General features: G+C 43.2%; 1 protein-coding gene across 2 annotated transcripts in view; it reads right to left on the reverse strand.

Annotated features, from left to right (window-relative positions):
* INPP5A (inositol polyphosphate-5-phosphatase A) overlaps positions 1–15,738 on the reverse strand; it is a 474,649-nt gene that overhangs the window by 338,882 nt on the left and 120,029 nt on the right. For both annotated transcript variants that reach the window (XM_063433731.1, XM_063433732.1), the window contains exon 2: positions 6,149–6,190. In XM_063433731.1, coding sequence (XP_063289801.1) covers positions 6,149–6,190 — 42 coding nt within the window. The remainder of the gene's footprint in view (positions 1–6,148; positions 6,191–15,738) is intronic.

The raw sequence follows: 15,738 nt of genomic DNA on the forward strand, positions 1-15,738 counted from the left end.
GGGGTTGTTTGATGAAAAAAAGCAAATCATCTGCATAAGCCGCAACTTTATGGGTCGCTCCCTGTCCTTCATATCCCTGAATGTCTGGATTCAGGCGAATCGCCTGCAGGAGTGGTTCTAGAGACAGAGCGAACAACAGTGGTGAGAGTGGACACCCCTGTCGCGTTCTGCTTCTAATCTCAAAGTCGGCTGTCTGAGCCCCGTTGACCTTCACCGCTGCCCTCGGTTTGCTGTATATGGCGGATATCCATGTTAAGAGCTTTTGTCCCAATCCCATCTCCCTCAACGTGGTCATCATATACTGCCAATCGACTCGGTCAAACGCCTTCTTTGCATCGGTTGATAGCAGCAGAAGGCACTCCCCCATTTTCCTCGCTTGATGCTGGATGGAAAAGAGTCGCAGAGTGCTATCCCTCGCCTCGCATACGGGTATGAAGCCAGTCTGGTCCATATGGATCAGGGACGGGAGGAGAGGCTGCAGCCTAGTCGTGAGTTTCTTCGTGAATAATTTTGTGTCGTCGTTCAGGAGGGATATTGGTCGATAGCTGCCGCAGTTCGTTGGGTCCTTTCCTGGTTTGAGTAGTACGGTTATGGTCGCGAATAGGGATTCCGGTTCAAAGCTTCCACCATCTGCCACGGCGTTTAGGGCTTTTGTGAGCCACGGCAGGAGCCTTCCGGCGAATTTCCTATAATATCCAGTAGAAAAGCCACGTGGTCCCGGTGCTTTGCCAGTTTTGGTATATTTTAGGGCCGCTGCTAGTCATTTTATTATTTTTATGGCACACACGAGGTAGACCTATATAACTAGGAACAGGAATACTAAAGTATTAGGAATACAGGTTTGTACACCCAATGCTTTAGTGTTCTTTTGGGACATTGTGTATATAATAAATATTAATTTAGTGCCAACATATTCAGCAGCACCGTTTGATATTAACCAAAATAAATGACAACTATTTTAGGGTGAACAGAAAATGAGAGGTGGTGTTGTTACCTCCCAATACCTCCCAACAATCGAGAGGGGAAGATTAGGCATGGGATGGAGTAGTGTACTGAGGGGGCATCACCAGGGACAACACCCATAACGGGCTGCTGAGAAGCTCCCTACAGGGTCCTATTGCCCACTGCACAGTGAGGGCCCGCCTAATGATGCGCTCGCACTATGCCACCTGGGGACTAAACGAATTGAAGCAGAATTGACAGGACCCAGAAATCAGGACTGTCTCACCAAAAAAATAAAGGGTTGCAATATATATTACACATACAAAAATATGCACACATACACACGCAGACATGCTAAGTATTTAGAATCCATACATCTAAATAGATATGTATGTAGCTAAAAACATTTTTTCTTTACAACAAAAAACATTTGTACACGAGTAAAGTAGCTGCTAGCACAGAAACTGTAGTAGCTGTGTAATCTTCCTTTTATGACATCCCACGCTCATTTCAATTAGGAAGTAATCTTCCAGATAACTACGTATGTATGTTTCTAATAATGTCATCCTTGTCTTTTTTTTTTTTTTTATCCTTTCTATCCCGCAACATTCCTCTTTTATACCGTGACAGCTTCTGTCCCTCCCCCCATTTAATTGCATTATTAGGAGAATGCATAAAAAAGAAAACAAACGAATAACAATAATATAGATGCCAGCCTTTGAAGCTCCTATACTTCCTTCAGCAAATACTCAAGTTTTGCCGCAGCAACAGTAATTTCTCACTATTATTATTATTTGCATTTATATAGCGCCAACATATTCCGTAGCACTGTACAATATTATAAAATGGGGAGAATTAACAATAAATGAGGCAATTACAAAAACCTACAGGAACAAAAGGTTGTAGAGGACCCTGCTCAAATAAGCTTACACACTAGACCAGGAAGCAGCTTAGACCGGTCAGCCAATCATTGTCTTGACTTGAGTGCAGCAGCTGTGTGAACTCTCAAAGGAAGCATTGAGAGATCCCATATGCCTCCCACGACAGTATAGATTTACTTGATGATGTGCCAAAACATCAAGATGAATCATAGTAGGAAGTGTAAGGAAACAGTCTTCTACATTAGTATGAAAAATTTGTGTTCTAAAACGCCAACGGTATTTGTATTTTCTTTTCTGTTAATGTAGACACAGTTCGCAATAAACATCTAAAGTGGTTTCTAATTGTTGTGTTTCTTTTTCTGTTTTTTTTTTATTTATTTTTTTGAGACAGTGCAATTCACATATGTGTGAGGACAGCTGTCCATTATGAATAATATTAAATGACGTTGATGAAAATATCTACAAAGTTTTCCCAACTGAACACCCTTGTTTACCATCTGCCTATTAAAACGATCAGTCAACACAGCACAAACGGATGTTGGCACATTTCACTTCACGCAGAGCTGTCTGTAACGGGGTTTCATGGGATAATGGTTAAGAGACGTTATATTAATCTTATGTACATGAATATAATGCTACCTAAACATACTTAACCCTTTCACCTTTTTTTTTTTTTTGCAGAGCCCGGGTTCACAGCTTTATAAAATCTGTTTTCTGGGCTTTTAGCAATTTTATTAGCCCATTGAGCTCAACAGCTGTGTATTACCAAAACAATTTGGGGGATATGCCTGGCAAGGGTTAAAGAGTTTAAACAGTAGTCTGTGCTTTCCATGATCTTAATAACCCCTTCAGGGACATGGTCTTTTACCGGTGCTATAAAAATAACTGTGACATCACATTATATATCATTGGGCACAAGGCCCCCAAGCCAAGGCTTAATCTGCATACTGGAAACATCTAATCAGCAAAATGGACACGAGATTAACCCCATCTGACATGAAAGAAACTCTGGTTCCAAGTGACACTTAAGTATCAGCAATACCAGCAAGGATGTAGCACACCGGGCACGCTTGGTACTTATGTCCCACAATTATGTTCAGAGTTCAAATTTTCAACTGGAAAAATTGAGTAAAGAAGAAATACATTGTACAGTACAATGAAATGAAAATAAACTTCCGCCCCCTTCCAAAAACAAACAACAGGACTGTATAAAATATAAATTATGCTGCTAACCCCAGGAGTCTAGTACATTCTCAAATGGAGAAGCTTGCTTATGGATGCTGGTACTAACTCTGTTCTGATACACAGGACTGAAAGAAGAGAATGGCAAGAGTTAGAAGAGCCCAAATTAAGGATTCAGGAGGTTCCATGATATCATTAACCCCAGAAGAGCCAATCATTAAGATAAAGTATGTCTATGTTTGACTTTTATCTAGAGCACTGAAGGAAAAATATAGTAAGGTATAAGGTCAGTATATGACCTATTTAGTGAAAAAGGTCTCATCACAATCTTTTTAGAAAACAAAAAATGAGAAGCCACGGTAATTTAGAAAAAAAACACACCACAAATCTATTTGTAATACATTTCAAGTAAAATAGTTATTGGGAATGTAAAAGAGGAAATACTGAAATTCCTTCAAATTAAATTGCTCTAAAACTTCTGTGACTAAGATCGCACTTAACGCAAAAATAATATGAGAAGTGCTGGTTCCTACGAGGTCTGTGATAGCAGACATTGCTTGATTTCTTTGTAAGGACACCATGAAGTTTATTCTCAGATTTCAGTAAATTATATTTTACAAGAAATTGGCCTTTAGCTACGACATGTGATTGTACTGGATTAGTTTGCCACTCTTCCATGTATATTATACAGATATCCTTTGATAATGGTCCTCCACAGGAGTGCCTCTTTTACTATTTTGGTAACTCGTTCTCAGAGCTCAGAATGAGGACTAGGATTGGCTAAAACAGGACAGTTTGTCTTTGTTTTTGCAGATATTACATCACAAAGAAGAGATGATTGGTACATACTCCACAGGGCATTCAGAAGTGCATCAATGAAGGAGAGGGAATCCTTAAGGAGAGTTGATTATACCCCATCCCTAGGAAAGAATAATTACACTGAATCCAGATTTCTCTCCTAGATTCATGATAGTTGGGGGTTCATTAAACAAAAGTCTAAATGCTTTAACAAAAGGTCTGAAAAGCCACTGACTAAGCACGCTGACTAATATGTATTTCCACTAAATAGCAAGTTGCTGTCATTTCACAACTAGGCTGAAAACTATAGACTCAAATAGTCCTTTTTTTTTTAGTAAGAATCATTAAATAATAACACACCTACTTCACAATGGGTAGTTTTCTTCAGAAACATTATATCCTCTGTGTGGTTTTAGGAGACGCCTTTCATTAGCAATAGTTGAGCCATCTGGGTAAACTTATCAAATAAAACAGCTGTGTAGAGGCAAATTATTTGATGATTCAAAAGGAGGAACAACATCAAACCTCACTTAAGGACAGCAAACAACATACTATACAAGCAGCTTGAGGGAAGTACACACATGGGTACAGTCTGAAATATCGTAAAATCTTTATCATTCTATTAGCATCTTATTTAGATCAAACACCTAGAACTGAGAGAGCATTAAAAAGGGGGTCAAGAAACTGCCACTCTCCAAATTTGTTCCGGTTTCTGCAGAATAATCCGGCCATTGCAGTTACTCGCTTATATTAATAACAGTGGCACAACTGTCAAAAAAAAAAAAGAAAAGAAAAACAGAACTCTTTAGTTAAGATGGAAAGAGATGCGGTCTGTGGTTTATTTGTGGTTTGCCCTATTTACGATAAAAGTGTAACTTGTTCAAATTATTTTCCAGTACTTTTTGGGCATTTTAGCATTCATTTCGGATCTCTGCTGCACGACATTGCAAAAGTGAAATAGTTCTTTTTAGACAAAGAGATCCTTCATGGATAAAAAATATTCAAAATAATTAATGAAGAAATATCATTAAAAAAAAATGTGTGGCCAGGGGGTGAACGTGTACGTCTTAAGTAAACTGAAGAAAAAGACAGAATGCACCCGTTTATAGTCGAACAAACAAGCAAGATTACATAAACTAATAGCATAATACCAGGATTAATGCTAAATTAATTATAGCCTTGGGACAAAAAAATATAATTACAAACCATAAGCAAACTCTACATTTTATTAACATTAACAACAATTCTCTTAAAAAGCAATAATCTTAACTATTGTACTATCCTTAAGAGAGACTGCCTCCTATAAAGCTATGAATATGATTTATATATTAACACAACCTATTGCTGAAGAGTATTTGTTTCAATGAATTTGAGCTAAGTGATGTGGATTCTCTTTCTAGCTAGTTTTGTTGTTTCACCTATGCTGAGGGGTAGAACAACAATTTACAGCTATTGCCAACATGCCAATTAAAAGAACAAATTATGACAGTAGAATGGCATTACTTACAGCGTTTGGTGACTTTCAATATGACTCCGTCATGGAGTGCAACCTTTCCAGTAAGTCTTTTTAATCAAATTATTGCCTTACTAGAGCTTTCCTGGCAACTAAGATGTGATGAAGAAAAAAGGCTTAAAAATCCACAAATCTGAGCCCATTACTTGCCTGACTGCAAAGTACCAACTGTAAAAATTCTGTGGATGATGTATTGTAATTGGGACTGGTTTTATGGATTGAAGTAGGCCACTTTTAGAAGAGAGATGTCTTAATACTTCACCGTACACAAACAAACATTCAATATAGTTTTTTACTTCTAACCCATTCCCATTCATCAATTGTACATAAAGTCTATTAAATGACACTGTACTATTGTACCATTATATTTGTCTTATAGGTATATAGCTGTATTTCAAAAATATTTATATCATTTTATTTAGTAGTGTTTTTGGGGGGGCAGAGGCAAAGCCCCCTGGGGAAGCTGCCACGAACACCCACCTGACATGATAAAGTTAAGTACCGGTAATGAAAAATTATACTGGTGGTGGGAATATTTTATTTTGTATTTCAAGTAGTACTAGATAGAAATTAGGGCACGGGTGACCAAAGGAAAATTCTCAGGTATTATACTACATGTTCCTCAATGCTTTGCCAGCATCAGCTTTAGTTAAATTGTGTAGATAATTTCCAGTATAAACTGCATTAAGTGTCTAGATGTGATAAATAATGCCCATTTAACATGTTTGCACTTACACATTCTAGGTTGAGATATACAATTTTAACAATAACACACAATTTGTTTACTTTTTTTATTTTCATTAAACTTTGCAGTCTATGGAAACGGGCTTACCTGGTAAAACTCCCGGAGCCAGTTCTTCTGTAAGTTTTCTGTCTGAAACAACAAAAGCAAAATAAAAATGTAAGTAAGAATTGTATTGTTATTTAGTAAGAGTAAAATGAACCAAGAATACCATCCTTATGACATTTTGACACGTCATATGTTTGTATGTATAAAGCGCTTGTAAATACTAAACATACATACAATATAAATCCACACATAACTAAACACCCACCCATACCCTGTGCTCACAAGCTTGCTCAAAGGGCAAAAACAAAAAAAATAAAAAGCACTGTTTAGTAGATACACCTCAAATGGGAACAAGCATGCATTTCATTATGCCTTTATTTATTGGGGCTATATCTAAAAACAGCTTGCAGCTTGTTGCCTTTGTAAGCCCTCCCAATCTTTCTCTGCCCAGACTTTCTGTGGCTGTCCAATCACAGACTTCCCAATGCAGCTCATTGAGAAGTATTTGCAAGGCAGGTGCTCTGAGTAATTGCTGCCTCTTGAGTTTAACTCCTCTGAGCTAAACAAACCAGGAAGTAACAGGGCCAGTTGTGGGCTTGAATGCCAAGGTGTGTAACCAGAGGGCACACAAAGTATTTCAGCAAGCTAAAGTGCTTTAGGGGTCCAGAGAGTGCCTCTACGGTGCTTGACTTTGGATGCTCACTTGTTTTTTTGATAAGTGCAACAAATGTATAGACACTGTTAGATGAATGTAGACTCTTACATGAATACAACTACTTGCTCAAAGGTCAGTCTTATTAAAGCGGCACTGTCATGCCGAACTTACCTTTCCTCAATCTCTTCCTCTTCTCCCCCTCTCTCGGGATCTGTTATTCTTTTCTTCCTGTCTCCTTTAGTTTTCTTTAAAACCATAAGACAAAGTAGGGACTCTTTGTCTTATGGGATTCCTCCGCTTGACCAGCTCTGACCAGCGGAGGAGCAAAGTGTGCTTCATTTCCGCTGGTCAGAGCAATTTTCCCATGATCCCTAGCTTTCCTCCCTGTTCCCACAATGCTTCCTGTCAGTATTGCCAAACGTCCTGTCACTTAGACAGAACGCCGGCAAAACTGCCGAATTGCATCCTAACAGAATTCTCCATTGGTGTTAGGATGCAATTCGGTACTTTGTTTGTATCGGAATTTCATTCTAATGAATGAAACTCCGATCCTATTCATTGCCGCGGCTGCATCTTGCAGCCGCTTAGTAGATAACTCCCTAATTCCCACGGTATCAGGGAGCTATCTACTAAAAGGCTGAAAGACCTGAATTGGTCTTTCAGCCAACTTTACTAATACTAAGTAAAGATTACTTAGTATTAGTAAATAATATGCCCCTACTCGCTATACCGCGAGTAGGGGCATGTCTAGTAAGCAGTGAGCAGCCTGTGGCTGCTCACTGTAAAAAACAAAAAACAATAAACACCCCCCCTCCCCTGCGCGGGGTTAAAGATTGGGGGGGGGGACCTACTGCCCCCCCCCCGGCCCCCACCCCTGCGCGGTGGGTGGGGGCCCTAATAAAACAATAAGGGGGGGGGGACCTACTGCCCCCCCCCCGGCCCCCACCCCTGCGCGGTGGGTGGGGGCCCTAATAAAACAATAAGGGGGGGGGACCTACTGTCCTCCCCCCCGGCCCCCACCCCTGCGCGGTGGGTGGGGGCCTTAATAAAACAATAAGGGGGGGGGGACCTACTGTCCTCCCCCCCCGGCCCCCACCCCTGAGCGGTGGGTGGGGGCCCTAATAAAACAATAAGGGGGGGGGACCTACTGTCCTCCCCCCCGGCCCCCACCCCTGAGCGGTGGGTGGGGGCCCTAATAAAACAATAAGGGGGGGGGACCTACTGTCCCCCCCCCCCGGCCCCCACCCCTGAGCGGTGGGTGGGGGCCCTAATAAAACAATAAGGGGGGGGACCTATTGTCCTCCCCCCCGGCCCCCACCCCTGAGCGGTGGGTGGGGGCCCTAATAAAAACAATAAGGGGGGGGGACCTATTGTCCTCCCCCCCTGGCCCCCACCCCTGCGCGGTGGGTGGGGGCCCTAATAAAAACAATAAGGGGGGGGGGACCTACTGTCCTCCCCCCCGGCCCCCACCCCTGAGCGGTGGGTGGGGGCCCTAATAAAACAATAAGGGGGGGGGACCTACTGTCCTCCCCCCCTAGCCCCCACCCCTGCGCGGTGGGTGGGGGCCCTAAATGAACCCCCCCCCCATCAAGGTGACTAGGGGTCCCAAGCCCCTAGTCACCCCCCACCCAAAACATTCTATCCCCTACCTACCCCCCTCACCCTAAAAATAGTGAGGGGGGAATAAAATAACTAACCTGTAAAAAAAAAAAAAATTAAACTTACCATTTGACGTCTTCTTTTTTCTAAATTCTTCTTACTTCAGCCCCCCAAAAGGCCAAATAAAAATCCATAAACCCGTCGCACTTTTAAAAAAAAAACAAAAAAAACCGAGCGCAAACAAAAATTAATCCATCTTCACCCATGGAGGGCACGCCGTGTACTGAGCTCCGCAGGGCGGGTCAAGGCTTATAAAGCCTTGCCCCGCCCTGCAATTAGGCTTAGAACACAATGATTGGTTGGTTTAAGCCAATCACAGTGCTCTGTGTCATTTTACAAGCGTGGGAAAATTCCAAAGAACTTTCCCACGCTTGTAAAATGACACAGAGCACTGTGATTGGATGGATTTCAAACCATCCAATCACAGTGCTCTGTGTCATTTTACAAGCGTGGGAAAGTTCTTTGGAATTTTCCCACGCTTGTAAAATGACACAGAGCACTGTGATTGGATGGCTTGAAAACCATCCAATCACAGTGATCTGTCATTTTACACAGCGTGGGAAAGTTCTTTTGAATTTTCCCACGCTGTGTAAAATGACACAGAGCACTCTGATTGGTTTAAACCAACCAATCATTGTGTTCTAAGCCTAATTGCAGGGCGGGGCAAGGCTTTATAAGCCTTGACCCGCCCTGCGGAGCTCAGTACGCGGCGTGCCCTCCATGGGTGAAGATGGATTAATTTTTGTTTGCGCTCGGTTTTTTTTTTTTTTTTTTTTTTTAAAGTGCGACGGGTTTATGGATTTTTATTTGGCCTTTTGGGGGGCTGAAGTAAGAAGAATTTAGAAAAAAGAAGACGTCAAATGGTAAGTTTTTTTGTTTTTTTTTTACAGGTTAGTTATTTTATTCCCCCCTCACTATTTTTAGGGTGAGGGGGGTAGGTAGGGGATAGAATGTTTTGGGTGGGGGGTGACTAGGGGCTTGGGACCCCTAGTCACCTTGATGGGGGGGGGGGGTCCATTTAGGGCCCCCACCCACCGCGCAAGGGTGGGGGCCAGGGGGGGAGGACAGTAGGTCCCCCCCCCTTATTGTTTTATTAGGGCCCCCACCCACCGCGCAGGGGTGGGGGCCAGGGGGGGAGGACAGTAGGTCCCCCCCCCTTATTGTTTTATTAGGGCCCCCACCCACCGCTCAGGGGTGGGGGCCAGGGGGGGAGGACAATAGGTCCCCCCCCCTTATTGTTTTATTAGGGCCCCAACCCACCAAGCAGGGGTGGGGGCCAGGGGGGGAGGACAATAGGTCCCCCCCCTTATTGTTTTTATTAGGGCCCCCACCCACCGCTCAGGGGTGGGGGCCGGGGGGGAGGACAGAAGGTCCCCCCCCCTTATTGTTAGGGCCCCCACCCACCGCGCAGGGGTGGGGGCCGGGGGGGAGGACAGTAGGTCCCCCCCCCTTATTGTTTTATTAGGGCCCCCACCCACCGCTCAGGGGTGGGGGCCAGGGGGGGAGGACAATAGGTCCCCCCCCCTTATTGTTTTTATTAGGGCCCCCACCCACCGCGCAGGGGTGGGGGCCAGGGGGGGGGACAGTAGGTCCCCCCCCTTATTGTTTTATTAGGGCCCCCACCCACCGCGCAGGGGTGGGGGCCAGGGGGGGAGGACAATAGGTCCCCCCCCCTTATTGTTTTATTAGGGCCCCCACCCACCGCGCAGGGGTGGGGGCCAGGGGGGAGGACAATAGGTCCCCCCCCCTTATTGTTTTTATTAGGGCCCCCACCCACCGCTCAGGGGTGGGGGCCGGGGGGGAGGACAGAAGGTCCCCCCCCCCTTATTGTTAGGGCCCCCACCCACCGCGCAGGGGTGGGGGCCGGGGGGGGGGGACAGTAGGTCCCCCCCTTATTACCATTTTTTTTTTTTTTTTACAGTGAGCAGCCACAGGCTGCTCACTGTTTAGTGGACATGCCCCTACTCGCGGTATAGCGAGTAGGGGCATTGGGGAGATTTTAATCTCCCTTGTCCTATTATGGGGGTCATATTGACCCCCATAGAGTGAGGGGGGACATGGGGGGCTTAGGAAGTGGCGAGGAGCACTGCTCCCTGCCGCTTCTGTCTTTACATATTACAAGGAGGGAGCTGCACGCCGGTAGCTCCCTCCTTGTAATAAACTGAACGAACAAACTAACACTGATACACAGTGTTAGTTTGTTCGTCTGATTTTTTCTATTCATTCATTCGTCTGTCTGATGAATGAATGAATAGGTGAAATTCCCGTTCGCATGTCCAGGTGTTTCACTGGGCATGTGCGGGAATCTCACAGTCTGTCTAGTGTGGGTAGATGACGTGTCCCACAGGGACTTCACCTACCCACACAAAGATGGCGGCGCCCTGAATAAAGATCGGGGCAGAAGATAAAGAATTAAAAAGAGGTAATGTGGGGGGCTTAGGGGCATTTGGGGGTGACTAGGGGGTCGATTGGATGTAGTGGAGGCGGGAGGGGGGTTAAAAAAAAAACGGGATTCGGCATGACAGTGCCGCTTTAAAGCCTGATTTGCTTACATTTCACCATATCACTGTGCGGATAAACCAAGCTACCTTGGAATTCCCATGTTAAGACCATAACTCTAGATTGCTTAAACTATAGGTGCATTATTATTCCATTATTTATCTATATTTAATTAAATATGTATGTGATCTATAATTTAGTAGTATGCATCATCAAAGCACTTCAGTTTTCTCCCAGTTTCTAGGCATCCACATTTTACCGATTCAATAAATCTGCCAAATTGTTTTCAAATCAAGTTATTGAATAATCCCGGGCTTTACATAATTGTTTGGAATCTAGGAGCCAGCTAAAAAAAAGTTAGGAGCCAGTTTTTTCTTTTTACAACTAGCGAAGTTTAATTTACGAGAAATATACAATTCTTAAAAGAAAAGAAAGATGAACTATAGTCACATGTTGTTGTTATGGTGCCTGTAGCCTGTCCCTGTAGCCTTTCCAATGTAAAGAAAAGGCAGTGCTTACATTACTGAAGAGTAACACCTCTATTGACAGTCCCTTAGACACCACTAGAGAGTCCTGTGTCAGTGCTGCGCAGCACCTTTGTTCAGCGTCTCCACGCTCTGCATGGAGGTGCTGAATGTTACATATAGAAAACATGTGCAATATCCTCCCAATGCTTTCCTATAGGACAGAGACACACACACATGCTGACAGAGGGAGAGACACACATACTGACAGAGAGAGAGAGAGAGAGAGAGAGAGAGAGAGACAAACACACACATTTTCCTTTTTAATTAGAATCCACCCAGCCTCCCTACATTTGGGAGAGCTGAGTGGACTTTCCCTGGGGTCCCGTGGGGCTGCTCGCTCATCCTGCGTGTGAGGGAGAAGTGATCTTCAAGCGGCTCCACTCTGCTCTCTGTAGTGATGCCGGGAGCCGGAATGACGCAAGATCACTGCTTCCTCACACGCTGGTCCAGCCAACCACAGTGAAGCTCGCCAGGCCGTCCGCACGCTCCCTGAGCCGGCTGTCCACGCTCCTCAGGGCAACCAGCCGGCTCCATTGTTCCCCTATCCTGCCTTTAGCTAAAGGGCTTTAAATCCCAGGCGCTAGGGCAAAATTTCTAGTCACAATGGTGACCTGGCGCCCGGGATTTGTCGAGCCCTGGAATAATCAAGAATGTTTTTTTAAGTGTACAACTTCCTTCCTTTCTCAATGCTTAAAGCAGGGGTTGACATAAAAAAATAAAAAAAAATAAAAAAGCTTTAAAAAAGCCTGGTCTTTGGAGGGGCACTTTCAGATAGTTTTCGGGACACCCGTAGCTGGCTCTCACAGGTACAATACTGTAAATTCCTCCATTTGTGCTTCTTGTAGCAACTCCCCCACATTATGCCTTCAAATTCCTACTATATCCCTCTTTTTGTTTCATCATTCTCATATTGCCAAATTCTGTCCCTCTAGTATTCCTTTACACCCTCTAGACACCTTTCACAAGAATCACATATAAACTATAAGACAAATTGCCCCTTTGTCCCACCTTGGTTTCTCAGTGTGTGCATGGCTATGTACAAAGTTTTACAGTCTATGTATGCCCTGCCATTGTAAATATCCTCAGTGAAGAGTCTAGATTTAAAAACAAAAAAAAAAAATTTCTAAGAATAATACTCCTGAAAATTCTATATATGTGGAGCACAGCGCATATTTACGAGCCTGGGGCCAAGACGTAGACTTGAAATTTCATTTTGTAGATTATTCTTTTGTCTCTGAGCTGCCACTGTCACTATATACAGCAGCAGTACAAGCATGAATTACTAAAGAAACAACATGAAGTCATCTGAAGAATATCGTCTCCGCTGGGATATTTAGATTCTTTAAATTCTACGTGTCTTTTAAACACAGCATGTATAGTTATTCTGCCTTGCCGCATTGAATATCAAACAGAAGATGAGGTTTTTCTCAGTTTGTGTCTCTTGGGATGGATTTTGTTAAGGATGGTCCTTGAATGCTGGGTTGTTAAAAGGTAACAGAAGGTATGTATAAATAGGTCTCTAACAGAAAGGAGGAGCACAGGTCTAAAAATTAAGCTATAGCTACAGAAAGTAATGGAACGTTCCTGCTGGTTCTGTTGGTTTACAAGGTAAATATACGATACATAAAATTAAAAAGTTGAACTCTTTTTTGGCAATGTATGTCAGACTAGAGGTGTCTCAGAAACAGTAGTCCCAAGGCGTTGCCTGTCTGTATTGAATCTTTACTAAGAACCTGTTGCTCGCTGACTGAGAGACAGATTCTATAGCTGGAAAAGGTATACTGGATATTCAGGTTACCACAACCCAGGCAGATGTCCCCTGGATGAACAGTTAAATTTTTACCAAGATATTGGATAGATAAATTGTTCCCCAGGCAGTGTAAGCCCAGCCTACTGTTATGTATAATAGGCATTCGCCATCTAACAGGACTACTGTACAGTGACTGTAGTGAGATCATGGGATTCAGTACTGGTGGGACATTGCACCCAGACAACTCCATTGAGCTATAGTGTCCCTTTAAGTCCCTCATAGCAGTCATTTTAGCAAAGTATATATAAAAGGTGCAGAAACAATTTGTGATCAAAGCTGCCATTAGATGTTATGCTCAGTGAAGTGGCTTCACAGAAATAAAGTAATGATTGGCAACTTTTTTCCTTGGGTAATTTGAAAGCAGCTATTTCAGTGCGGGTTAACATTTTCATATTGAAGCTGAGTACAATTCAGAAAAGGCATGATTCTACTACATGAATGATTAAATACAGGTACATTTGGATTATCCTGGACACCTAGGGTCCATAAAAACCACACTGTCCCTATGGACAAGGTATTAAATAAATACTATAGTGCTAGGAATACAAATCTGTTTTCCTAGCACCAGGGGCGGCTCTAGACTTTGCGAAGCCTTAGGCGAAACTCAAACACGAGGCCCCACCCCCACCAACACCATGAAAAAAAAATTAGGGGTTGCCTTGTGTGTGCATAAGGAGCAGTACCTATATTGAAGTGTTGAGCTTGAAGCTTTGGATACAGAGATGTAATCTATGTATTCATCTTCAGAGGCTTGCATTGTCGCAGCTCCCTATGCCGCTGCTTTGTGAGCAGTGACTGTAGATATGGCATAATTTGCTAATCATTTATACACGATTGCTGAGTATGGTTGTATAGCCTGGCAGTCGAGTATACATAAGTGCCAGTGTGAAGGAGTTATTATAAAAATTAACATTTTGGTTGGGCTTTTAAAAAATAATAATTTTCCAAATAATAAAGTTACCGATAAGAAAACAATGTCACAGACATTTCCCCACATATTCTTAATTTCTTTACATGTAGGACTATGGGCCCTGCAGGCAAACCTGTAAAAGACTGTTTACCTGGCTTGGTTCATGCCCTTTTATCCTGTTCGGGAACCAAACAGGCGCACAAACCATAGACCACCTTTACAGGAACCGTTTGCTTCAGTTCTGTGCTGTTACTCCACCCTTTATAAATGGATGCAGGTTTTATCAGTACCTTCTCTCTCTCACTGTAGTGGTTATTTTGCCTATAGTCCCCTGTACCACACTTTGATAACTGGCCATCTGTCCAACACTGAGGGACCACCAATATTGGCCACATTGACAATGAAGAACAAGTTCACATTTTCAGTGTCAATTTAATCTATCCTGTCATCCAGGTTGGACAAAACATACATTAATAACATAGAAGTGTTACTTACATGTCATCAATATACTAACCATAGTAGATTATACAAACAGGGGTCACTACTTCCAACCACTACTTGGTTTCCACGACAAATCACAAAAAAGGTTGGTGTAAGAAAGTATAAAGGGTAACCCATGGCACTTCTGTTTCCATCAAATTTGTATAATTATGAGACAATAGAAATTACAAAGAAGAAATAAAAGTAGTTTGGACAATAGGAAAATCTAATAACATTCTAAAAACACGAAGCTAATCTGGATATTCATAAAACAAGATGAATTATTACACAAAGTCACCTGCAGATAGCTGCACTGCCCACAGATAGTTTGCAACAATGGAGACAAGTTTTAAAGTGAACTTGCTACATTAGATAAAGCCTAATGGTTGAAATGCGTTCAGTTATATTGTATCTAGAACAGGGGTGTTAAAGGACCACTATAGGCACCCAGACCACTTCAGCTTAATGAAGTGGTCTGGGTGCCTGGTCCAGCTAGGGTTAACCCCTTTTTTTTTTATATATAAACATAGCAGTTTCAGAGAAACTGCTATGTTTACTTTAGGGTTAATCCAGCCTCTAGTGGCTGCCTCATTGACAGCCGCTAGAGGCGCTTGCGAACTTCTCACTGTGAAAATCACAATGAGAAGACATCATTGTAAATGCTTTCCTATGAGACTGGCTGAATGCGCGCGCGGCTCTTGCCGCGCATGCGCATTCTGACGAAGAGAAGTAGAGGAGGCGGAGAGCTCCCCGCCCGGCGCTGGAGAAAGAGGTAAGTTTAACCCCTTCCTCTCCATCCAGCCCGGCGGGAGGGGGTCCCTGAGGGTGGGGGCACCCTCAGGGCACTATAGTGCCAGGAAAACGAGTATGTTTTCCTGGCACTATAGTGGTCCTTTAAGAAAGTGGACAACATGCTGTTACGCAACAACTCACATAATTCTTGGCTCCATTTGTCTTCGAGTAACCTACTGTGTGTAATGTTGATTCCTAACATTTGATTCTTAAATGAGAGCATTGTACACTTCAGGTAATTCGTATTCATAATTAAGTTTGCCAAAAAAAAGTCACACTGACCTGCCAGTTCCAAATTAA

Source organism: Pelobates fuscus, chromosome 10, assembly GCF_036172605.1.
Source record: "Pelobates fuscus isolate aPelFus1 chromosome 10, aPelFus1.pri, whole genome shotgun sequence".
Classification (NCBI taxonomy): Eukaryota; Metazoa; Chordata; class Amphibia; order Anura; family Pelobatidae; genus Pelobates; species Pelobates fuscus.